This window comes from Heteronotia binoei, chromosome 19 (genome assembly GCF_032191835.1).
Source record: "Heteronotia binoei isolate CCM8104 ecotype False Entrance Well chromosome 19, APGP_CSIRO_Hbin_v1, whole genome shotgun sequence".
NCBI lineage: Eukaryota > Metazoa > Chordata > Lepidosauria > Squamata > Gekkonidae > Heteronotia > Heteronotia binoei.
Window position 1 is genome coordinate 12559573 of NC_083241.1, and position 25232 is coordinate 12584804.

Consider the following 25232-nt stretch of genomic DNA (forward strand, 5'->3'; position numbering starts at 1 on the left):
GAAAGTCTCCTAGAGCGGCAGGAAGCTTTTTTGTTTTTGGCATGTGTTAGGCAGGAAGAGAAGTCAGTTCTCAGCTAGCACTCAACGGAGAAGGATGTGAGCCTGGGAGCTCCTGCCTGGGGAAGAGGCCTATTTACGCAAAATGAGGCCCCCAGGCAGCCAGACAAAGTAAGTCATCCAAAAGGCAGGGCGTGTTTAGATCAGGGACAGTAGGATGCGTTTATAACCACATTTCCTTTGTCATGCTGTTTGCTGTGCGGGTGTTGTGCTGTGTAACCTTTTACAAGCAACTGTTTTTGTTTTGTTCTTCTGTTCTTTTCTTTTTCTCTTTTAATTAAATATTTTTACTGTTTTAAATGCTGGCAGTCCATCTCTGTACCACATAGATCCCCAAACCGCTTAGACCACGCTGTTTTAAGAAGGGGGCCCCGGGGAAGGGGGAAGGCATGCAGTTGGATAAGGTGCCAGTCCTCCAGGGGTTCCCCAAAGAAGTGCTGAGGTCTCTGTGATACCCAAGTACAGGGTGGCAGAGGACCTTGAGGCCTGGCCTCATAGTTGGAGAGGGGGATTGGGAGTCCTGTTCCTCTCAATCTGAACCCCTAGACTGAGCAGGTGGTGGCTGAGAACTGACTTCTCTTCCTGCCTAACACATGCCAAAAATAAAAAAGCTTCCTGCCGCTCTAGGAGACTTTCCCCCTAGAGTTGTTGGTTTGGCCCTGGAAGGGAGGGGGGGTTGGAGGGAGGCTAGGCCAAAGCCTGCTTAGGAGTTTCATGTTTTCCCTCCCAATGAAGCACCAACATTGACTAAAATGGCGTTTCTCCACAGTCCCAGTAATCCTCCCTCAAGAAAATTCCTACAAGCTTAAGCCCTCTTAAAAGCCCTCACAAATAAAACAGCCTTACAGTGTCTCCTAAAGACAGTGCCCCTTCACCTCCCCTGGTTGAACAATGAGTCCAGAAGGCCCACTGGCTACGATGCTCTAGGCCTTGTGCTACAACACAGGCTGGAAAGTTGGGTGGAAGAAATTGGTATGAAGAACCTTGACAGACCGTGGTCGACTTTGCTTTTTCCCCCTTATGGTTGCCTTATGGTATACTTCCTAGCCCCACTGGTGGACCTTCTGATGGCACTTGTGATTTTTGGCCACTGTGTGACACAGAGTGTTGGACTGGATGGGCCATTGGCCTGATCCAACATGGCTTCTCTTACGTTCTCATGTGACACAGAGTGTTGGACTGGATGGGCCATTGGCCTGATCCAACAGGGCTTCTCTTATGTTCTTATGCCTCTGTCAATCAAATTCAGATGTATCTGAAAGTTTGCATCCTGATAGGCATGATGTTCATTTAAAGAATTTCAGTGGCACGGGCTTCCCTCAAGTAAAAATAATATGGCTCTTCCATTGAATATACACTAACTATATTTCTCAAATCATGTCAAAAAGCTACCAGGAGTTGAATTCTTGAATTGTGAGCAGTTTTTAAAACATAGCTCGAAACTAGGATGTTCTAAGACTGTTCAGAGGTCCTAGGGCACCTGGAGAGAGGAACAGGTGATATTTGCCACACACGCCAACGTGCAGTGCGTTAGAAAGTGGACCCTGAGGCATGTTAAGCAAATTATTTTTGCTCTTTAAAAAAAAGTAAAAAGACCTGGGCTCTCTTCCAGTTCCAACAACCAGCAATAAAATCAGTCTTGGACTCCAGTGAAGGTGTTGACAATTGGTCCTCTGCTAGAGGATGGGTTATGGGGCAAGCAGTGCCATGCAGCCAACAACACGCTAGTAATTGTTGTTGTTCAGGAGAGGATGGCTGGCCTCGCAGCCGTTCTTGCTTCCTTTCTTGAGGGACTCCTCTTCTGCCTCACTGACGGAATCTTCCTCTTCCTCGTCGCTCCTGTCATCTTTCACTTTCTGGGAAAGAAAAGAGTATTGGTTTGTTGTTAATAGATGCCAGTAAGTATAATTTCTAGAGGCTGTGTGGTTTTGGCAGCCAAAGGGACAGCAGCTGGGGGAAAAGAATCTGGTCCAAAAGGAATGTAAATGAGGTAGTTAGTGTGGTTACTGAGAGAACCACTGAAGTGGGGGGGGGGGGTAGGCTAAGTCTTTAGGATAGAATCAGATGTTCAAATAGATCCGACAGTCATCTAGCCAACCCTATGCTAAATAATCCTCACAGGAATACAAAGTGTAACATATTAACTAGGGTACATTGTACCCAGAGCTTTTTTTGTAGCTGGAACTCATTTGCATATTAGGCCACATCTCCCTGTTGTAGCCAATCCTCCTGGAGCTTACAGAAGAGCCCTGTAAGAAGAGCCCTGTAAGCTCTTGGAGGATTGGCTACATCAGTGGGGTATGGCCTAATATGCAAAGGAATTCCTGCTACAAAAAAAGCCCTGATTGTACCAAAAATGTAGGCAAAGCAAAGGCTTGTTGAAGGCATGTTGCTCCAACGATAAGAATAGTTAGGGTTCTTTTCTTTTCTTTTTTGGTAGAAAAAGCCCAACAGGAACTCATTTGCATACATCACAGGAAGTTATCATCATCATCAACAACAACAACAATTTCTGTTTATATCCCGCCCCCCCCCCCCCGGCCGAAGCAGGCTCAGGGCGGCTAACAACACAATTCCATGCATTAGTTATATAAAATATCTAAACAAAGACTACATTAACAATTTAATTAAAATCTATTAAAATTCTAAAATTGATAAAAAATATGCTGGTGCTATTTTACAAAGGCGAAGTCCTTAGCAGTTTCCCTCTTGGTCAGTGAAGGCCAATCGAAAGAGGGCAGTCTTGCAGGCCCTGCGGAACTGTTCAAGATCCCGCAGGGCCCGCATTTCCTCTGGAAGTTGGTTCCATAGGCGTGGAGCCATAGTAGAGAAAGCCCGGTCGCGGGTGCTTTGTAGCTTCACCTCTTTCGGCCCAGGAATAGTCAGCAGGTTTTTCCCAGCTGACCTCAGTGCTCTCTGGGGTTCATATGGGGAGAAACGGTCCCTAAGGTAGGCAGGTCCTCGGGCAAGTTATGACCTGCTCAGTAGGTTACTTTCCATATATTGTGGGTTACTTTCCTTGTCCCCTGACCCTAACACGGTCGGAGACAGAGAGAGCTAAGGGGGCAATGGCAGGTCCAGCTTCTCCAGGGAGGGGGTGCTGGTGGGCAACTCTATGTCTCTCACTCACTTTGCAAGCCTATTGGAGGCTGGAGGTGGCAGAGATGACAGAGTGTGTGGTCTGGAAATGTGTGGCTGCCCAGTGCCTTCCTTCTGCCAGAGGCCTTTTTTTGAGCCGGAGCCCTGGCCAAGCCAGCCGGAACTGTGTTCCTGCACTTTTCTGCTCAAAAAAAGCCCTGAGAATAGTCCAATAGAATAATCCGTATGACTTACAACTCAAACCAGGCATCATGAAAGGAACCAAATGGCTTTTGGGAGTCAGCAGGTGGCAGTAACGTGAATGGATTCTTGTGACTGGTTTTCTTTCAAGAGAAGGGTTTCTCACTGCCCACCCCATGTGGTGTTTGTACGTCTGGACTTCAGGATAGATTGAACACCCCTGCTACTCAGTTATGGCAAGAAGAGAAGACCGAATCAAGGATTTAACACGTACAGTACAGTAAAAACTGATCGCGTAAAACCATTGGCCATTGCAATTACAGCAACTTAGAAGTTAAAAGCAGTCAAGGACTCTAAGATTAACATATTAGATTATTCAAAATCTTAGCTACATACAACAACCCCATGATTCCATAATCAGGCTCTAATAGTCCAGTTAACAGCATCATTTTACTGCCTTTGCCCTGATTTTACTAGCAGCCAAAGCAAAAAGAGCCAGTTTGGTGTAGTGGTTAAGTGTCTGGACTCTTATCTGGAAGAACCGGGTTTGATTCCCCACTCCTCCACTTGCACCTGCTGGCATGGCCTTGGGTCAGCCAGAGCTCTGGCAGAGGTTGTCCTTGAAAGGGCAGCTGCTGGGAGAGCCCTCTCCAGCCCCACCCACCTCACAGGGTGTCTGTTGTGGGGGAGGAAGATAAAGGAGATTGTGAGCCGCTCTGAGACTCTTCGGAGTGGAGGGCGGGATATAAATCCAATATCTTCTTCTTCTTCTTCTACATTACAAGAAACCGTAGAATCAATATCTGAGATTTAATACGTAGTACTGAGTATGGCAGCAACTATGCCGGGCAATTGGTGCAGCAGAGTAATAACCTCCATTCATATTGGAGCTTTGACACAATCCAGTTCCAAACAGATTCAGATATGATGGGGGAGCAGAGAGACCCTTAAGTTATAAGAATGGTTGTACGTGCCTTTTTATAGCAAGAACTCCTTTGCATATTACATATTATTATTATTGCATACACCCCTGATGTAGCCAATCCTCCAAGAGTTTACAGGGTTCTTAGTACAGGACCCACTGTAACCCAGGAGGACTGATACATTGGGGGGGGGGGGGTGGCCTAAAATACAAAGGAGTTCCTGCTAGGAAAAAAAAGCCCTGGTTGTATGAATGTATTGTTGTACTCTGTGAAGCTATCTCGCTCCTGCAGTAGAAACTATTCTTGGCCTTTTGTTATTGATCCCTCCCTCCCATGCAGGACTGCCAGGTTCCCTCTAGAGATTAGGTATCCTCCTTTGCCTCCAGTTCCTTTTTCCTACTGCTGCTCTGTTGGCTGGTGGGAGAAAAGAAGCTTTTTTAAATGGGCAGCTGCTGGAGCCATTACATAACTTCCAACCATTACATCACTTCCAATGCCATCAGTCTGCGCTAGGAATTGCCAGAAACTTGATGGTTTTAACATAGATTTTCCGGCAATTATTATAGGCTTGCCAGGTCTTACCTGGCTGCCAGTGGGGGACTTTTTTGATTTAATCCTGAAGTAACATCACCATAGAGTTTTTTACCCAAATGCCAGTGCCCGGCATGATGACATCACTTCCAGGTGACATCATCGCGCCAGGCACATTGGGCGATGATGGAGCTCTACAGGAGTCATCTCCATGTCGGTGGGTTGGGGACCCTGAAAATGGGGGTAACCTTGCCAGGGGCAGGGGAATGGGAACCCTAAATTCCTAGAATGGATCGACGTCACTTCTGGATTTTCTGCAGAAATGACACCGTACCATCAGCCAACAGCACACACACGCCCTCCATGTTCCCACCCTCCCCAGACTCCCACTGCTGGCTGGCAATTCTGATCCCATCTAACAGCAGAGATGTCATGCCTCTGGGGACACGTCTTGTTCTGCTACTTTACGCTTGGTTATTTTGTTCATTTCCTGTTTTCTCCTAGACTGTCTTTCAATATTAATGTTCACACAAGATCACTTATTAAAAATTTTAAAATGCAAGCATAAAACAAATCCCGTTAAAACAGAAACCCCCCCCCCAATATTTTTTAAAAGTACCGTACTTAGAATCAGACCTAATTCCAACTGCCTGGAGGAACAAAGAAGTATTCCTGAGTCTCCATCAAACGCTTCATGGAGAGCTCCTGGTATTACAATTGATCTCCAGCCAACAGAAATCAGCCCCCCTGGGTTGCCAGGTCTAACTCAGGAAATATCTGGGGACTTTGGGGGTGGAGCCAGTGACAAGCACGATTGAACTCCAAAGGGAGTTCTGGCCATCGCATTTAAAGGGACCATGTTCCTTTTAAATGTCTCCCTGTCATTGGGAATAATGGAGGATAGGGGCACCTTCTTTGGGGGCTCACAGAATTGGACCCCCTGGTCCAATCCTTTCAAAACTTGGGGTGGGGGTTAAGGAGAGGCACAAAATGCTATGTGGAAAATGAGGTGCCTCCAGCTCAAAAAACAGCCCCTCAGAGCCCCAGATTCTCACAGACCAATTCTCCATTATATCCTATGGAGACTGGTCTCCACAGGATATAATGGAGTGCCCAGCAGACATCCCCCCCCCCTCAGCTTTCTGCTAACCTTGAAGCAGGGGGAGGGCCTCCAAGCAAAGGGATCCCTTGCCCCCAACTGGGGATTGGCAACCCTAGTTAAGCTCATTGGCGCTTTTGAGAAGTTTGTGAGAACCACCACAAAACTGGTGTAGCAATCTTAGAGGGGAGAGGATGAATCACAAAACGCTGGGTGTTTCTGAGCCAAGCATCCTCTTCCGACATAGGTAACTGTTTCCAAATGGATGTTCTATGAAGACACAAAATGGATGCGCTCTTTGATTAAGGCGAGACTGATGCTTCACTTAAGGGCAGAAGTGAAGGAGTACCGATAAACACAATAGTAAGGACCAGGGGTCGTTTATGTAGAAAAATAGGTGGTGGAGCTCATCCAGGGATTGTTATGCAGCTGCACCTACTATTCAATGGACAAGGAGGTGGAACTCTCAGAAGGAGGAGGTGGAACTCTCAGAAAGGTTCAGGAGCTGTGCTCCTGTGAGCTCCCACTGAATCTGAGGCCTGGTAAGGACAATTATGGGGATCCTGTGTTCAGTTGTCAGGCCTGTCATCTACATTGGTGCTAATTCCATATATATATATATATATGAATAAAGCCTATAAAATAAAATAGATGGTCTGGCTGCAAATTTTGTGTTCCCCAACTTGTATCCTAAGTTTCAACAGCAAAAAAAAAATGGAGCGGAAAGAAAGCAACATGAAAACATGAATTGTCCCCCACCTGACCAGATGACATAAACTTCCTGGGGTTCTTTCTTTTGTCTTTTTCATGGCAATGTGCAGAAAGGGTATCCAAACAAACCAAGCTGACTGTAAATATTGTAGGATAAACTTGGCACAGCTTCAGATGGAAGGAAGGAAAGAACTTTTCCCTCGCAGACAATTGATGAGGTATCATTTCATTCAAATTGCCCACCGGCACTTCCGAAGTAGGATTCCAGTATGCATGTTTTTTTATTTTTTTGGTCAAAGGAAGCAACATTTTGAGGGTTCCAAGGATAAGGGCCACCAGGGGTGTGTGGGATGGAGGAAGCGAAATCCTTCACAAGCCAAAAAGAGTGTACACAGGCTGAATTATCGAGGGACTGATGGAAACTTGGCTTTCTTTCAGCTCTTGGGATAGCGCTTGAGGTTGAATAAGCCAAGAATTTGAGGATGCGCTAATGATTAGATGCTTCCTGGGCCTTTGAACTTTAATGTTACTTCCTCCATTAAACCTACGTAGCCTCTGCTTTTGTGGTGGGTACACTGAAGAAGAGAAGCAAGAATTCCTCAGTAGCTTTTGTATATACGTATCTACACACCGACCTGGACAGCCCGAACTAGTTGGAACTCAAAGCTAGTTCTTGGATAGCAGACCACCAAAGAAGCCTAGAGCAGCCCAACAGACAACTAACCAGGGCATTTTTTGTAACAGGAATTCCTTTGCCTATTAGGCCACACCCCCTGATATAGCCAATCCTCTTAGAGCATACAGGGCTCTTCGTACAGGGCCTACTGTAAGCTCCAAGAGGATTGGCTGCATCAGGGGTGTGTGGCCTAATAGGCAAAGGAGTTTCTGCTACAAAAAAGCCTTGCAACTAACTAACCACCCCAAGTTGTCTCCTGCCTTCAGAACCCCACTGGGTTGCCATAAGTCTGCTAGCAACCTAATGGCACTTTCCACCACCATTGAAGCCTAGCCTAACCTGATTTTGTCTGAAGTTGGATGTTAATTAGAGTCAAATGCGATTCGTACATGGATGGGAGAAGGAGAAGAAGATCGTAGATTTATACCCCGTAACCCCGCCCTTCTATCTGAATCAGAGTCTCAGAATGGCTTACAATCTCCTTTATCTTCTTCCCCCACAACAGACACCCTGTGAGGTGGGTGGAGCTGAGAGAGCTCTGACAGAAGCTGCCCTTTTAAGGACAACTCTTGCGAGAGCTATGATTAACCCAAGGCTATTTGAGCCATTGCAGGTGGAAGAGTGGAGAATCAAATCTGGTTCTCCCAGATAAGAGTCCACTAGGGTTGCCAAGTCCCCCCATGGCCTCTGGCGGTACCATAGAGTTTTCCCTCCCAAATTGCTAGAGTGTCTGGGAAAACCATAGAGTTTTCCCAGACGTTCCTAGAGTGGCTGGCGCGTGACATCACCGGCACGATGACATCACTTCTGAGTGATGCCATCACACCAGTGACATTGGGGGAGGATCCCCCCACTGGCCCAAAGTAAATTTGAGTGGAGTTCAGTATGTTCAATTGACTCAGATGGGCAGCCGTGTTGGTCTGAAGCCGCAAAATGAAGTTTGAGTACAGGGGCACCTTTAAGACCAACAAAGTTTTATTCATAGTTGGCCTTAAAGGTGTCACTGGACTCAAGCTTTGTTCAATATGTTAAAAAAACACACAAACACACAATAACAGCACATACACACTTTTTAGGAGGAACAATTGACCTGTTAACCCATTCATGAATGTTATAAGGATTCTCTGCTATCCTTTTATTGACAAAAATGCCCCCAACTAGGGACCACTGTGGAGTAACAATGAAAATAAATGCAAACACATTTGTATTTATCATTTACACTAATTGTCGAATATTATTGACAATCCAAAAGTGAAATGATGCCGATTAGAAAAATATCTCTTTCAAAGGTCATTATCTTTCATGCTCAAGGTAAGAAGAATTCTGACTTGTCTAGAGCACTTTGTTGTTTCAGCTCAGAGATTTTTTTTTATTGCCATTGTTTCTCAAGGACAAGACACAAATATTGAAGATTAGTCCAGTATGTTTATTGAGTTTTGTGATTTATGGTGTGAAAGATATTACTTAATATTAGAGTGTTTGGACATCATTCTCCAATTCTTAAATATTTTGTGAACTTTCCCAAACTTTTGATTTGTCAGTAATATTTGACAATTAGTGTACAAGGTGTACGTACATTAGTGTACGTTTATATCCATCCTTTTGTTGACAGCAGTGCTGCATGCTGGCATAGATACATGTTTCAACTGAGAAACCTGTCCAGTAATAACTATAGTCACCACTTCTAGCCCACTTGGATTGAAGGCAATTTCTCTGAAGTTGCAGGAAGCGGGAAGTAGATTTGTGAGTTATCTTAGCTGAAAAAAGGAAATGTTTTTGTTTGGCAGGCTCTTTCGGCAATACAGACGTTGACACCGGACAGATCCCTGCAGAACCAATCTCATTAGTTGTCCTGCTGCTAAATGTGGAAGGTCGGTCCCATCGCGGATGCACTGATTACTCAGCTTAAATAGAAATACAGATGTATCAATAAACTGAAGTATTAGTGTATTGACCAGGGGTGGCCCAGCTTGCTAAACGTAAGGGCCATATAGAATAAATGGCAGCTGTTTGAGAGCCACAAGACATGAACATTAGATGTTTGACAGCCACAAGACAGGAAGGAAGGAAGGCAAATTGATGGAAAGAGAGGTGGAAAGAAAATAATTTTAACTTTAAATGCATTCTCCAAGCTGCTGGCTGGCTTGGCTACAATAGGTACCATAGAGTTTTTCCCTCCCAAATCTTTAGAGCGTCCGGGAAAACTATGGAGTTTTCCCGGAAACGCCTAGAGTGGCCGATGTGCAGCATCACTGACACAATGATGTCACTTCCGGAGGCTGCGGGGGACTTGGCAACCCTAAGAAGAAGTCAATTGGGGGGAGAAAAATCTTGGGGGGAAAACAGCTTCTGAGGGAGGGGAGGAAGTGGGATCTATTCAACAGTCCCATTTTGAATTCTTGCAAATAACTCTAGCTTCTTATTCTGCCTGAACAGCGGAGTCTTTGCAAGCTTCCACATTGGAGGCCACCAAAAGTTACATCTTACCTGCCTGTCAACTCAGGGCCTTTTTTTGTTGCAGGAACTCCTTTGCATATTAGGCCACACACCCCTGATGTAGCCAATCCTCCTGGAGCTTACCAAAAAGAGCCCTATAAGCTCCTGGAGGAATGTCTACATCAGGGGTGCGTGGCCTAATATGAAAAGGAGCTCCTGCTATGAAATGACTCCTGGGGGTGTGGCCTAATATACAAAGGAGTTCCTGCTACAAAAAAAAAGCCCTGTGTCAACTATTTTTTTGAAATTTGCTAGCTACTTTTGAGTTTGCAGCTTTGGGAGAATGGCCAAAGGCCATGCAGTACTGCGTGAGTTATTAAGCGTCCCACCGGTTTCCGACTCGGAGTCCAATTATAAATCCACTGTTGGCAGCGACACAAAGGACAATATCATAAGCTTTCTGATGCTTTTGAAATGTCTTTATTAACCCTAACAGAAAGCTTAAGAGTTGAGCTAAAGGGTTCCTTGTTATGAGACTTTTATTTCGCATTATGAATGCTTGCTTAGCTGAAAAACAGATTATCGGGGTTGTTGTCTTTTACCGAGCGCTCTAATTGCAGGTTGTCTGGGGCGCTTGAAGTGGCCTGGTTGGGTCGGTGCTTCAGAGGGGCCTATAGAGAGGCCTGCTTTGCACAGATCGGGTTGACAACTCCAGGTTCAAAAATACCCGAAGGTCTGAGTGTAGAGCCTGGGCGGGTAGGCTTTAGTGTAGGCTCGCTTGCTGCGAGATTCTTTTTAAACTAGAGATAGTGGGATTTAACCTGGGCCTTCCTGCAAGCAGAGCAGTGTGCAGAGCTGGGAGCCAGTCTGGTGTAGTGATTAAGTGCACGGACTCTTATCTGGGAGAACCAGGCTTGATTCCCCTCTCCTCCGCTTGCAGCTGCTGGAATGGCCTTGGGACAGCCATGGCTCTCGCAGAGGTTGTCCTTGAATGCTTCTGTGAGAGCTCTCTCAGCCCCACCTGCTTCACAGGATGTCTGTTGTGGGGGAGGAAGATGAAGAAGAAGAATTGCAGATTTATACCCCGCCCTTCTCCCTGTGTCAGAGACTCAGAACGGCTTACAATCTCCTATGCCTTCTTCCCCCACAACAGACACCCTGTGAGGCGGGTGGGGCTGAGAGGGCTCTCACAGTAGCTGCCGTTTCAAGGACAAGGATATTGCGGGCCATTCTGAGACTCTGAGATTCAGAGTGAAGGGGAGGGTATAAATCCAATATCTTCTTCTACCTCTCAAGATCACATGAACGCATGCCCCCTGGACTGCATAGCCCAGGCAAGCCTGATCTCATCAGATCTTGGAAGCTAAGCAGGGTCAACTCTGGCAAGTGCTTGGATGGGAGACCTCCTTGGAATACCAGCAGTTGGGGGGGCAGGGGTAGGCTTTATTCAGCCACCTCCCTGAATATCCTCCAGGCCCCCAGCAGTGGTCAGTCACCAGAAGTTGCCATGACTTCCAGGTGCAGACACAGACAAAACAAAAATCACATGAGCGCATGAAAATAGTTCCAGGTGGGCCGCCGTAGAAGAACAAGATTTTAATCCAGAACAAGACTTTAATCCAGAAGACCAATGAGATTTTCAGGGTCTAAGTTTTCAACGGTCAAACGCAGCTTCCCAAATGCACAATGCTGGCTGCCTTATACTGTCAAACCTCGGGGCTATCAAGTTCAGTTATCTGCTGGGGCTGGTAGCAGCTCTCCAGGGTCTCAGGTAGAGAGGTCTTTCCCATCACCTACTACCTGATCCCTTTTAAAGCTAAAAATTGACCCTGGGAACTTTTCTAAGCCAAGTAGGTCATATCGAGATCATATCAACCTGTGAAACTGCTGTATATTGAGCCAGATCGCTGTTTTATCAATAGGGTTGCCCCAACTTGCCAGATCTGATCATCATGCCGACAGGGGGATTGGGGGGTGGTTCAGGAGTGGGCAGGGATGCTGTGCAATGTACAAGCGTCACTTAACCTTCATCTTTTCCTCTTGCAGTTCAGCTACTTCTCCAGGGAGACCTCCTGTAAGTCACAGTTGGCATTGCAGCGCTCCAACATTGCAGTGTCTTCCCAGTACAGCCCTTGACCATTTCCCTCGCTCTCTTTAGACAGTCCTGCATGTCGGTGATGTCAGGGTTGACGCTCTGGTTTTGGGGCAAAACTCTATAGTAAAATCACCCTCAAATAAAGTTTTGCCCAAAACCTAGAGCGTCACCTCTCTCACCATCAACAATGCGCCTATGTCACTTCTGAGTGATGTCAGCACATGGTGCGTGACATCACTGTTTTGGGAGGTGGGGGAATTTCCTCCCAGTCGTCAATTGGCCACCAGCAGGTAGGAGACCACAAAAGCGGGGATCTGCCATCCCCACCTGGGGAAAGGTAACCCTATTTATCAAGGTCAGTGTTAGGGGGTTTTTTTTAGCAGGAACTCTTTTGCATATTAGGCCACACCCCCTGATATAGCCAATCCTCTAAGAGCCCACAGGGTTCTTAGTACGGGGCCTATTGTAGGACTGTCTACATCAGAGGTGGGTGGCCTAATATGCAAAGGAGCTCCTGTTACAAAAAAAGTCCTGGTCAGTGTTATCTTCTCTGAGTCTCCAGTAGAGCCTTTCACTTAATCTGCTGGATGGATAATGGAAAGTGGCATCAAGTCACAGCCAGTGTTCCCTCTAAGTCTTGTGAGCAAAACTTCTACTTTGTGAGCTCCTGGTGTTAAAGTTGAGAGCTCCTGCATAACTTAGAGCGTTTTCGCACTGACCTTTTACTGGCGCGACCACCCTCTTCACACCGGAGGATCTGCGCGGATTTCGCACAAGAAGCGCCGGCGCACCCAAAAGAGCCGGCGACTTCCGTCGCAAAAGCCGCTCAAATGTTTTCCTGCTTCTTGGCGGTTTCCGTTTGAGCGGGTTTCGCGACGGAAGTTGCCAGCTCTTTTGGGTGCGCCGGCGCTTCTTGTGCGAAATCCGCGCAGATCCTCCGGTGTGAAGAGGGTGGTCGCGCCAGTAAAAGGTCAGTGCGAAAACGCTCATAGTTTGCTCTGGGGTCATCCTTCTTGAGCTAAGACAAAAATGTGTGAGCTGGAGGCTAAAAATCTGCAAGGCAGCGCACGATAACACAGCTTAGAGGGAACACTGGTCACAGCTGACCTGTGGCGACCCCATAGGATTGTCAAGGCAAGAGCAAACAGAGGTGGTTTGCCCTTGCCTGTCTCTACCCAACAACCCTGGCGATCTCCCGTCCAAGAAGCAATGAGGGCCGACCCTACTTGTCATGCCCGCTCCTGACCCAGCCCCTGCTAGCTCAGAGCAGGCGCCTTTAACAGCTCTGGACGTAAGTCCTGAGGAGGCAAGTCGGCAGCAGGAGCCACCTGGAATTGATCAGGCCGCGCCGGGCCCCAGCTCATCCCCTCCTGAATCTCCACCACCTGTTAGCTGGCTCCGTGAAAGGAGACGGCAGGAGATAAGAAACAGGAGAAGCGAAGCACGCATGAAGGGGAGGAGATATCTAAGCCCGGCATACTAATGGGTTAACAAGCCAGCACAGTATATCTGCAACCCTGGCCTTTTGGCAAACTGTGCTGGCAACGAACGATCCTCCTGGAACGTGACTGCGCTCTGCACCCTAGTGACTTCTGTGAGAACCCGCGTATTTCTGACCCGGCTTAGACCTTGGACTTCGGAACTCTGGACTGTGACTCTGCTCTGTGGACTTGTTTTGGTATTTCGGCTTCGTTCGTATCTATTCTCTCCGGTTACCAGACCCTCAGCATTCCTGTGTCTACGCTTCCTGCTTTATCCCTCGGCTCGGACTGATTTATGGTTTTGACTAATTGGACTGTTTGAGATAACTTCTGTGCTGCTACTTGAAAACCTCAGCCGGCTGCAAAAGTTCTGGCCGACTGCCGGGACGCCAGCAGCCACCGTTTCCTACCCCAGGCTCGAGTCACGACAGTTTGCCAGCACCCCATAACTCACCAGACTCCACCATGACCGACCAAGCAGCAGGAGGGGCTGGTAGGTCTACTAGACCAGGTGCAGCAGCTGACGCAGGCTGTAATCACACTACAGCAACAAACAGCTTCCAACGCTACTGCTGTGGCCATGGCTGCAGTTCCGCGTTCCCGCTGCCCGGTGAGTGTCCCTGACAAGTTTGGAGGGAGTCTGGAAGAATTCCCTGCCTTCCTTGCTCAATGTGAGCTGTATATGGAGATAAGGCAAATTGATTTTCCCACAGACAAGACCAAGGTCTGTTTCATTTTGAGCCTTCTAAAAGGGCAAGCCGCCAAATGGGCCACTCCACTGCTGTTGGAACCATCGCCGCTGCTGTCAGACTACCCACGTTTCAAGGCTCATTTTGTGGCTACATATGCCAACCCAGTGCGAGCTGAGACAGCAAACCGCAAAATACGGACTTTGCAACAAGGCCAACACTCTGTCTCTCACTACACCACCGAATTCCAGTTGGTGGCGCAAGACCTGGCCTGGAATGAAGCCGTCCTGATGGACCAATATACAGAGGGGCTCTCTGATGCCATCCTTGATGAACTGACCCGCAGTGACCGACCAGCCACACTACAAGACTTGATCCTTTTGTGCCTGCGTATTGATGGGCGGATGCAGAGTCGCCGCCAGAAACAGAAAGGGAGCAACGCTCCAGCAAGGGTCCCCACAGCTGCTCCCTCTCCAGGTACCCTAGCCCTTCCTCCAGCTGCGGAACCCATGCAGCTGGGCGTCGCCCGCCCTCGCCTGACTCCTGAGGAGAAGATCCGGCGGCGCAACTACAACTTGTGCCTCTATTGTGGCGAAGCCGGACATTTTGCAGGTACCTGTCCGGCCAAGTTAAAGCGTCCCACAAGCTCTGCTGCCCCGGTAAAAGGCCAGCCCCAGGTCTAGTTGGGGCTCCCGGCCTGGGGCACTTCTTGAGGTCCTCCAGCTCTGTCTATCCACCACACACCCCGTTCCTGATTCCGGTTCGTCTTCAACTCCCCGACGGTCGGTGGCTTTTTGTACATGTCATGTTGGACTCAGGGGCTGCCTGCTGCTATATGGACAACCTCTTCGCCAAGGAGCATGGCATCCCCATCCGGGAAAAGAAGATCCCTACCCTGGTCGAGGCCGTAGACGGACGTCTGCTGCGCTCTGGACCCGTCATCCACGAGACTCAACCACTCGTCCTATGGGTCCAGCAACACCAAGAGAAACAAACCTTTGACCTTGCCCGCATGCCACGATTTCCTGTCATCCTAGGCCTGTCCTGGCTTCAGGCCCACAACCCTCATGTGGACTGGGTACAACGATACCTGCAATTTCCAAGTGCCCCTGCGTCGCGATCCACTCTACATCCGGATCCGATTCCTGTGCCTCCCGATAGTCTATCCAGCTCCTCACTCACCACCATTCTCCTGGGGGCCGCCACCACACTACCCGCTCCCTACCAGGAGTTCGCAGATGTCTTTGACGAAAAGGAGGCAGACCAGCTTCCCCCACATCGGCCCTACGATTGTGCCATTGACCTGATGCCCGGCGCTCCGTTACCAGCAGGCCGCCTATATCCCATGGCGGACCCGGAGCTGGCTGCCCTACGGGAGTACTTGGAGAAGAACTTGGCCCGAGGGTTCATTCGACCATCCACCTCACCATTGTCCTCGCCCGTCCTATTCGTGAAAAAGAAAACAGGGGACTTGCGGCTCTGCAATGACTACCGGGCACTCAACAAAATCACCATCCGGAACCGTTACCCGCTTCCACTGATTCCGGAGCTCCTCGACCGTTTAAAAGGGGCTACCATTTACACCAAGCTCGATCTTCGAGGGGCCTACAACTTGGTCCATATTAAAGCAGGAGATGAGTGGAAGACCGCTTTTGGTACCAGGTATGGCCAGTACGAACACCTGGTCATGCCGTTTGGGCTCACGAATGCTCCTGCCGTGTTCCAACGGTTCATGAACGACGTGTTCCGCGACCTCCTGGACCGGTTCCTGATTATTTACTTGGACGACATCTTGATTTACTCCACCTCCGTGCAGGAACACGTCCAACACGTGCGACTGGTGCTACATCGGCTCAGAGCTCACAGCCTGTACGCTAAGCTGGAAAAATGCGCCTTCCATCTCCCGTCGGTCGAGTTCTTGGGTCACATCATCTCCCCACAAGGGACTCAGATGGATCCAAAGAAGGTTGACGCCATTCTTCAGTGGCAAGCCCCCCAGAATCGGAAGGACGTCCAGCGCCTCCTAGGCTTCGCCAACTACTACCGGCAGTTCATCGCTGGGTACGCCAACCTAACCAAGCCCCTGACTCGGCTCCTCCGTCCCAAGGAACCCTTCCAATGGACCCTGGAAGCTGACCAGGCTTTCCGCACCCTCAAGCGCTGTTTCTCCTCCAAACCCCTCCTTCGATACCCTGATCCCCGCCTACCCTTCATGGTGGAAGCAGACGCCTCCAATGTGGCCATCGGGGCCGTGCTCTCCCAGCAGGACGACCCCAGTCAGCCATGGCAGCCCTGTGCTTACCACTCCCGGCAGCTTTCCACCGCCGAACGCAACTATACTATATGGGAAAGAGAACTCTTGGCCATCAAGGTGGCTTTCGAGGTTTGGTGTCACCACCTTGAAGGGGCAAGACACCCGGTCCAAGTATTCACGGACCACCGGAACCTAGAACACCTGCAGACCACCCGCCGACTGAACCAGCGACAGATTCGGTGGTCCCTGTTCTTCTCCCGGTTCAACTTCACCATCTCATACATCCCGCACACCCAAAACCAGAAAGCAGACGCTCTGTCCCGCCGACCAGATTATGGCACCCCAAGCGCTACAGAAGCCCCCAAGGCTAGCATCCTGCCACCCACGGTCTTTGCCGCCACCCTGACTGTACCAGCCTTAGTGGCAGAGATACAGGCCAGTCAGGCTACAGACCCCTGGGCCCAAAAGCACCTGCAGGAACCACAGCAAGATACTGCAGGAAAACTGACCACCCGGGATGGGCTGCTCTACCATCGGGAGCAGTTGTACGTCCCTCCAGGGCCTCTTCGATCCCGCATCCTCCGCCTCACCCGTGATGCACCCCCGGCCGGCCACTTTGAGCAACACAAAACAGCCCATCTACTGACCAGAGACTTTTGGTGGCCTCGTGTTCGAGCGGACATCAATCGGTACGTGACTTCATGTGAGGTCTGCCGCCGAGCTAAAAACATACCTGCCAAACCCTCCGGTCTCCTGCAGCCCCTTCCTACTCCCTCCGGTCCCTGGGACATTGTGTCCATGGACTGCATCGTGGATCTGCCCCGATCCCAGGGACACTCGTGCATCTTTGTCGTGGTGGATCTATTCACCAAGATGGCCCATTTTGTCCCCTGCGCCAAAGTGCCGTCGGGACCAGAAACCGCTCAGCTATATCTGACCCATGTTTTTCGCCTGCACGGGTTACCCAAACAGATTGTTTCAGATCGGGGCCCGCAATTTACCTCCTGCTTTTGGCAAGCTTTCCAGCAAGGTCTAGGGACGGAGCTCCATTTATCTTCTGCCTACCATCCCCAGACCGCCAGACTGAACGCACCAACGCAACCCTGGAACAGTACCTACGCTGTTACACCAGTTACCAGCAAGATAACTGGGCCTCACTGCTACCACTGGCGGAGTTCGCCTATAACAATGCCGTACATAGCTCCACACAGACCACACCGTTTGCGGCCAACTACGGACAGCACCCCCGATTTTTCCCTCCGCTCGGCCCCTCCTCCGGTGTCCCCGCAGCAGACAACCGGATGGATGAACTTCATGCGCTCCATGACCTCCTGCGCGTCCAGCTTCAGCGCGCCAAAGACGTGTATAAACTGGCCGCAGATTGGCACCGCCAGGAAGGAGCATCCCTCAAGGTCGGGGACTCAGTCTGGCTCTCTACCCGGTATCTCCGGACCCCTGGCCGGTCCTCCAAATTAACTGCTCGCTTCATCGGCCCGTTCCCAATCGAGGCTCAAATCAACCCTGTGACATTCCGCCTACGCCTTCCAGTCCACCTCCGGGTTCACCCGGTTTTTCATCGCTCCCTCCTCCAACCAGCAGCTGCGCCGGACCCTAACCGAGATGTTCCACCACCACCAGTTTTGGTGGATAACGAGGAGGAATACGAGGTCCATCAGATCCTGGACTCCCGGCTGCACCGAGGTCGTCTCCAGTATCTAGTGGACTGAGAGGGCTACTCCCCCGAAGATCGTTCCTGGGAACCGGCTACCCACCTGCATGCCCCTGACCTACTCCGGCAATTCCACGAGGCCTACCCTGATAAGCCAGGCGGTTTAGATGAGGGGGGGCCTGAGGGGGGGGGATAGTGTCATGCCCGCTCCTGACCCAGCCCCTGCTAGCTCAGAGCAGGCGCCTTTAACAGCTCTGGACGTAAGTCCTGAGGAGGCAAGTCGGCAGCAGGAGCCACCTGGAATTGATCAGGCCGCGCCGGGCCCCAGCTCATCCCCTCCTGAATCTCCACCACCTGTTAGCTGGCTCCGTGAAAGGAGACGGCAGGAGATAAGAAACAGGAGAAGCGAAGCACGCATGAAGGGGAGGAGATATCTAAGCCCGGCATACTAATGGGTTAACAAGCCAGCACAGTATATCTGCAACCCTGGCCTTTTGGCAAACTGTGCTGGCAACGAACGATCCTCCTGGAACGTGACCGCGCTCTGCACCCTCGTGACTTCTGTGAGAACCCGCGTATTTCTGACCCGGCTTAGACCTTGGACTTCGGAACTCTGGACTGTGACTCTGCTCTGTGGACTTGTTTTGGTATTTCGGCTTCGTTCGTATCTATTCTCTCCGGTTACCAGACCCTCAGCATTCCTGTGTCTACGCTTCCTGCTTTATCCCTCGGCTCGGACTGATTTATGGTTTTGACTAATTGGACTGTTTGAGATAACTTCTGTGCTGCTACTTGAAAACCTCAGCCGGCTGCAAAAGTTCTGGCCGACTGCCGGGACGCCAGCAGCCGCTGTTTCCTACCCCAGGCTCGAGTCACGACACTACTTAGCTTTCAAGAGCTGATGATATCAGGCTAGTCTAGGCTATGTAAGCCAGGGAAAGAGACAGAATCATAGAGTTGGAAGGGACCTCTACGGTCATCTAGTCCAGTCCCCTGCACAATGCAGGGAATTCACAAACACTTCCCCCCATACACATGCCTCCAGGGATCCCTACCCAGAAGATGGCAAAAACCCTCCAGGATCTCTGGCCAAACTGGCCTGGAGAAAAATTGCTTCCTGACTCCAAAGTGGCGATCGGAATTTCCCTTGGCATGTAAGAAAGGGCCAAAAGAACTAAGCATTGCTGCAACCCTTCCTGCCCTCCCTCTCATGATCTGCCTAAGTTGGTTTCAGTATCTAAGACAGGAGTGTCAAACATGCAGCCCGGGGGCCGAATCAGGCCCCCGGAGGGCTCCTATCAGGCTCCTGAGCAACTGGCTCTTGTTTGCTTCCTTCTACCTCTCTCTTGCTTCCTTCTGCATCTCAGCTTGCTTTGCAAGGCTTGCTTAATCGCACAGCAGAGTTACAGAGAAAAACCTTGATTTTCTCCATTGATTGAGGGAGGGAAAGAGCCAGAGCTTCCTTTGCCCAGTTCTCTGGATCCCATGGGAGAAATACAAAGAAATGACCTTTAAGATCAATGAGTTCTAATGTTTTAAGCATGTTTTATTTTACATTTTTTAAAAAAATCTTTAGTCATGTTTGTCTGTGTCCTTTAAAAAGTTTATATCTCTGCTACCTAATCTTAAATAGGTACGCACATGGCCCAGCCTGGTCCAACAAGGTCTCATTTAGGTCAGATCCGGCCCTCATAACAAATGAGTTCGACACCCCTGAATTCTAAGATGTTCAAAGGCAGTTTGGAAATGCATCCTTCTGTGACCCTGGACTCCCTTAGTGGTCTCCCATCCAGGGCTTTTTTTGTAGCAGGAACTCTTTTGCATATCGGGCCACGCACCCCTGAATGTAGCCAATCCTCCGAGAGCTTACAGGGCTCTTCTTACAGGGCCTACTGTAAACTCTCAGAGGATTGGCTACATCAGGGATGTGTGGCCTAATATGCAAAGGAGGTCCTGCTACAAAAAAAAGCCCTGCTTCCATCCAAGTACAAAGCAGGGCCGACCTTGCTTAGGTGCTGAGATCTGACAAGACTGGGCAAGTGAAGGCCATCCAGATTCAGGAATATCACCTGCTACCTGATTCTTTTAAATGGAGACGCCAGGTATTGTACCTGGGACTGCCTGGGTGCTGAACTGTCTTTCTGAGGTATCATTTTAAATTTTGTCTTCCCTGAGCATTTTTAAATTTCAGAGATAAGATCTTGCCTCCTGCACTTTCTGGAATATCACAGTTGGGGGTGGGGGGGCCGGGAACCAGAATTCAACCTGATTTTAATCTGCCTCTGAGGTTCTTTCACCTTCCCCTCCCTCGCCCAACAGCCAACAAGCAATTATTACACACCGGTTCCCCCTTGCACCTGCTTGGCAATCTAACAGACAGCTCAAACCAATTACCAACAGCAAACAGATTTCTGCCTAGGTGTTTTTCAACGAGGTGTGCCTGGGGAGAAACAGGGTAAAGCCGTAGCTCCCTGTGATGTCAAGCTGGCAAGTTTTAGCAGCAATTAATGACAAATCAGAAGTCCCAGAGGGCACGCAGACGTCTTTGGCCATGACCTGAAGAACCTCTGTGGATCACTGGTGAAATTTTATGGCGCCTTAACGGGGCACCCAATTTAATGGGGCAGAAGGTGTCCCACACTCATGCCCTAATTTGTTCCAAGCTGTCAGAACACGCCTTTTTCCTTTGGTACCTAACAAATATGCAAACCAAAACATCAGCCGGTTCCCACCACAGCGAGGCCAACATGTCTCAGCTCCACAATATGTTACCTGTGATAAAATGTTTGGCAGCTATCTATCTGGAAAGCATCCATTCACTTAACCATCAGCAGAGATGACAGAGGCAGATTATTCTAATAAAGGAAGATGTGCGAAATTAGAAAGGAGGCATCGCTACCTTTTGGGCTGACTTTGGCTGCCGGCTATTCCCCTGGCGACTTGAGACACCTGTCGGTTAGGTGGAGCAGGGGCTGATACTGGCTCATCCTCAGCTGCCCTCCTAACAGCTGCTGGGATTTCTTCTTTTTTTTGTAGAAAAAGCCCAGCAGGAACTAATTTGTATATCAGGCCACGCCCCCTGATGCCACCACCAGGAATTCATTTGCATATTAGGCCACACCCCTGACATCACCTTCGTTTCACGCAGGGCTTTTTGTTTCAACAGCCCAGCAGGAATTCATTTGCATATTAGGCCACACACCCCTGCCGTCACCATTGTTTCACACAATCTTAAACAAATATCAACTCCGCACAATATATTTCTCTCACAGAATTAGAAAAACTAACATAGGTCTTCAATAACAATTTGTATAGTCGATAATCGGCAGATCTTGGGCAAACTTTAATCAGTGTAGGTGGCTGCCATGCTGAAAACTCTCTGGCTACTTCCGCTAAACATCTAAAAGGGCTTGGAACCTTCATTGGTCCTGCTAATGAATGTCTAAAACGTAACAACAGTATACAGCGGATTGTGAAGCCTTTTAGACCCGATGAAAAGAGGACAGAAACAGACAACAGTAGCAGCTCCCTGTGGTCTGTTGGGCTTCTAACTTCTGCTTCTCACTAACTGCTGCTGATTATCAATTTAGCGTAATAATGGCAGTCAGGGCCTTTTTTAAAAAAGCCCAGCAGGAACTCATTTGCATATTAGGGGGGGCCCCCCTTGTGCCAAGCCAGCCGGAACTGCACTCCTGCTCAAAAAAAGCCCTGCTCAGCTTAGCCTTCTCTGTGACCTGATATTAACTACTTGTGATTAGGGTTCCCCCCCACACACACACATGTGGGAACATTCGAACACTGGGTGACATTATGACTTTTGTGGGCTTTGGAACATTTGCCTTTGTGGACCCCTCTCACCATAATAATACCAATATCAAAAATTGTTTTTGATATAACTCAAAGTACTTAAGTTTAATAGATTTTCATGGGCCCTAAAGTTTCATTCTTTTCTGACGCGAGAAAACAAATTAAAATGTTTTCCTTGACAGTAAAAGTTCATTTTTTTCCTTCCAATTTTAAAAGAAATTAAAGCATTTTTGTGGGCCCCTCAAAGTCTCATGGGCCGTAAGAACTGTGCCTAATGGATAACCCGGCCCTGTTCAAACATCATCCCATTATCTTGGTTAGCTTCTTCATGACCAACTTCCTCCACTTGTTGGCACTGCGATCCGATGAGGATACCAAGGGCAGGGCTGACTTGCCGGAGGGCAGTGTTAATCCATGTCCTGTTATTATGCCACCCCTGCCTTTGCAATGCTTTGCCCTCTGTTACACTCCCTGGCTTCTGTCAGTATTCTAACCCCATGTCTTGCTTTCAATCATAATCTTTAGCCTTGCTTTTATTTTTCTTGGTGGAGGTTGCTTGATTTTATTGTTGCTGAAAACAGCCTCAGTTATGTTGCTGACACCAGCATTATGTTAAATGCACAGTGCCAATCTGCTGTTGTGCACTCACTCTCGTTGTGAGTGCAGAGGCATTTGTAGCAGCAACAAAGCATCCGCACTAGGGTATTCTCGGTCCTTTCCTTGTTATCTCCCCAAAAGACTCCCCAAGTATCTGCACTGTCAGAGGGCTTTCTGCCAACATTTTTTTGGGGGGGGGGGAATAGCAGCTATACTGCTATAGCATTATGATGCTATAGCAACTCTAATTTTTAAGCAAGCAAAAGGCCCAGTGCAGGGAGGGGGGAGATGCTGAACATGAGAAGAATCCCAAGAAAAATTGTGCTGATGTGGGCAGGAAGGTCAGCAAATGCACACTTGTCTGCCTATGTTAAACAGCTCTGACCGGACCTCATTTTGGGCAGGAGTTCACAGGAGTGGAGTTTCGGAACATCTAAATTTTATTGTGCTCTTTCTTTCTTACCCCCCCCCCCAAAAAAAATTGCTTCTGGGCTCCTTTGTTCAAAGCCCCTGTGAGAATATTGCTGAACTGACAAACTTTCTCATATTTTCCTCCCATTAAAAAATGGGAAAATAACCCAAACATATAAATCAGACAGGTGGAACTCTTCATTGTGCCACTGTGGCCGCACAGGAAAAAAATAATTTAAAAAGCATGATGGGAGTAAGGTTTTATTACAACGATTATAATCCAAGAAACGTTTTAAAGTAGATGCTAAGCTGATAATTTGGTACACTTTCTGGTGATGTCAGGGGTGTATGGCAAATGCAAATGAGTTATGCAAATAAGCTGTGCAAATGAGCTCTAGCACCTCTTTTTCTGTTAAATGACTCCTGACTGACTATGATCTTTCTGGAAAGAATGTACCTAAACAAGTTTGGGAAAGACTGAATCTAAGCAAGGGAAAACTCAGAAGGCAGGCAAGCACGCAACCGTGTCGAACACATGAATGTGAGAATCAGACCCTTGGTCCTTTGAAGTCAGTATTCTCTACTGAGACTGGCAGCGGCTTTCCAGGGTCTCAGGGAGAGGCCTTTCCCATTACCCACTGCCAAATCATTTAACTGGAGAAATTGGAGTTTGAACCTGGGACCTTCTTCTCACCTGATGCTCCACCACTGACCCATAACCACTGCACAATGCTGGAAAGCAAAATGTCCAAGCGTCCTTTACAAAATGAAACGCACATTCTCTCTATCCAAGGAAACTTTTAACATTTGGTTTGAACGATGGTACGATCGTAGATGGTCCAACTCTGGGGCAGGGTGTGTGGAAATAGTCAAGCAAAGAACAAGATGAGGCAGATGGCGCTCATATTGGAAAGAGAGTTGAAAAAACTATGACACTTTAGTCCGGAAGGGGGAGGCCTCTGAGGATAGACTAGACATGAGTATGTGAATTAATTGATCATTTCGAAAAAATGAAGCTTGGCCAGTTAATGAAGTTGAAATACAGCGGTGTTGAAACAAATGGAGCAGAGAGAGGAGCACACGAGCCTTCTGAATAACTCATTGTCCTAGCCTAGGAAGTACTGCTGTCTGACTAGACTCAATGGCTGCTGGTTAAGATGGATTTTCATGAGCAGCTTTGGGTTCAGTTGAACTCCCAGAATTGTGGAAACTTGAACAACAGTAAGTGGGGAATTCTGTTATCCATGTGTACTACTGAAGAGAGCCCCTGAGGTATCTATCCAGATCTGGTCGCTGTGGAAGACAAGATGGCCTGTAAGGCTGGCTTGGAGGTCCCCAATCCACCGGCCCATGGTGGGCCAGTGGGGGGATCCCCTCCTGACATCAGCAGTGCAATGACATCACTTGCAAGTGGTGTCATCGCTCTGGTGACATAGCACGCCGGCCACTCTAGGAGATTCCAGGGGAAATTCTATGGTTTCCCCGGACTCTCTAGCAATTTGGGAGAAAAACTCTATAGTACCATTGCCGTGTTATGATGTCACTTGCCGGAGGCAACCCTAATGGCCTGTAAGTTGAGATCTAGCTTGGTGAGATCTAAATGGAATATGTATCTGACCTTAGAATGCTGTTCTGGGGTTTATGAGAAGTTCAGGTTTATTCAGTTTAACAGCCCTATAGGCAATACACTAGTTAAAAGAGCTAAGAATCACAACAGAGCAGAAATTTGTCCCATCAACAATACAATTTTCATGGAAGCTGCTCAGGATTGATCGAATTCGTCAGGTATCAGGAATGGTTAAATATTTCGTTATCCATTTTCTGAGAAATCTCTTTGAGCCGCTATGTAGTTTGGGCAGGAAAAGAAGGTGTGGGTTAATGAACTGAGTTCTGCCAAAATGCAGTCACAGAAGTGCTGGTCTGAAGGGGATCTTAAGGAAACGGCCCTTCATCTGTGCTGTTTTAATGAGAAATTTAGCCAAAAGCAGATGATCAGCTAGACCGACCCAGCAGAAGTGAATTGAGGAATCTCATTGACCAAATCAGTAAGAGAGAAAAGTAGAGTAGGAAACAATCAATCAATTTGTAGCCAGAGTGTAAAATCCCCTCATCGCCGGAGTGATCCATTTCCCTTTAAGTCAAAATACCAATCCCGATTACATCTTTCATGAGGAAGACGGGGGAATTTCCATGCATGGGGCCCAGGAAAGAAAGGGCAATTCAAGGAGACGTGATTTGTACAGATCTCGAGAGAATCGGCAAAACGTCCCGTTTGTGGAACAAGTCGTAATGTGAGAGAGATGGATTGAGAGTTTGATTTTGTAAAATAGCTTGGCTTGCTGTAGAGGTACAGGTAGATTCCATGGGATCCTGAGACAAAGCCTGACACCCTTTTGCTGCGGGGAGCATGCAGAGACTAAAGCCGCTTACCTCATCATTGCCTGTTCTAGCCCAAGCTGGGATAGGAGTCCTGAGCACCTGGAAAGGGTAACCAGCTATAGAATGATCAACAGCCAA

The 25232-nt window shown here is 48.5% G+C and overlaps 1 protein-coding gene across 1 annotated transcript in view; it reads right to left on the reverse strand.

Annotated features, from left to right (window-relative positions):
- Positions 1-1758: 1758 nt before the first annotated feature.
- CERS3 (ceramide synthase 3) overlaps positions 1759-25232 on the reverse strand; it is an 84542-nt gene continuing 61068 nt past the window's right edge. The window contains exon 11 of the mRNA XM_060260098.1: positions 1759-1913. Within this exon, the coding sequence (XP_060116081.1) occupies positions 1782-1913 (132 nt within the window). The 3' untranslated portion in view covers positions 1759-1781. The remainder of the gene's footprint in view (positions 1914-25232) is intronic.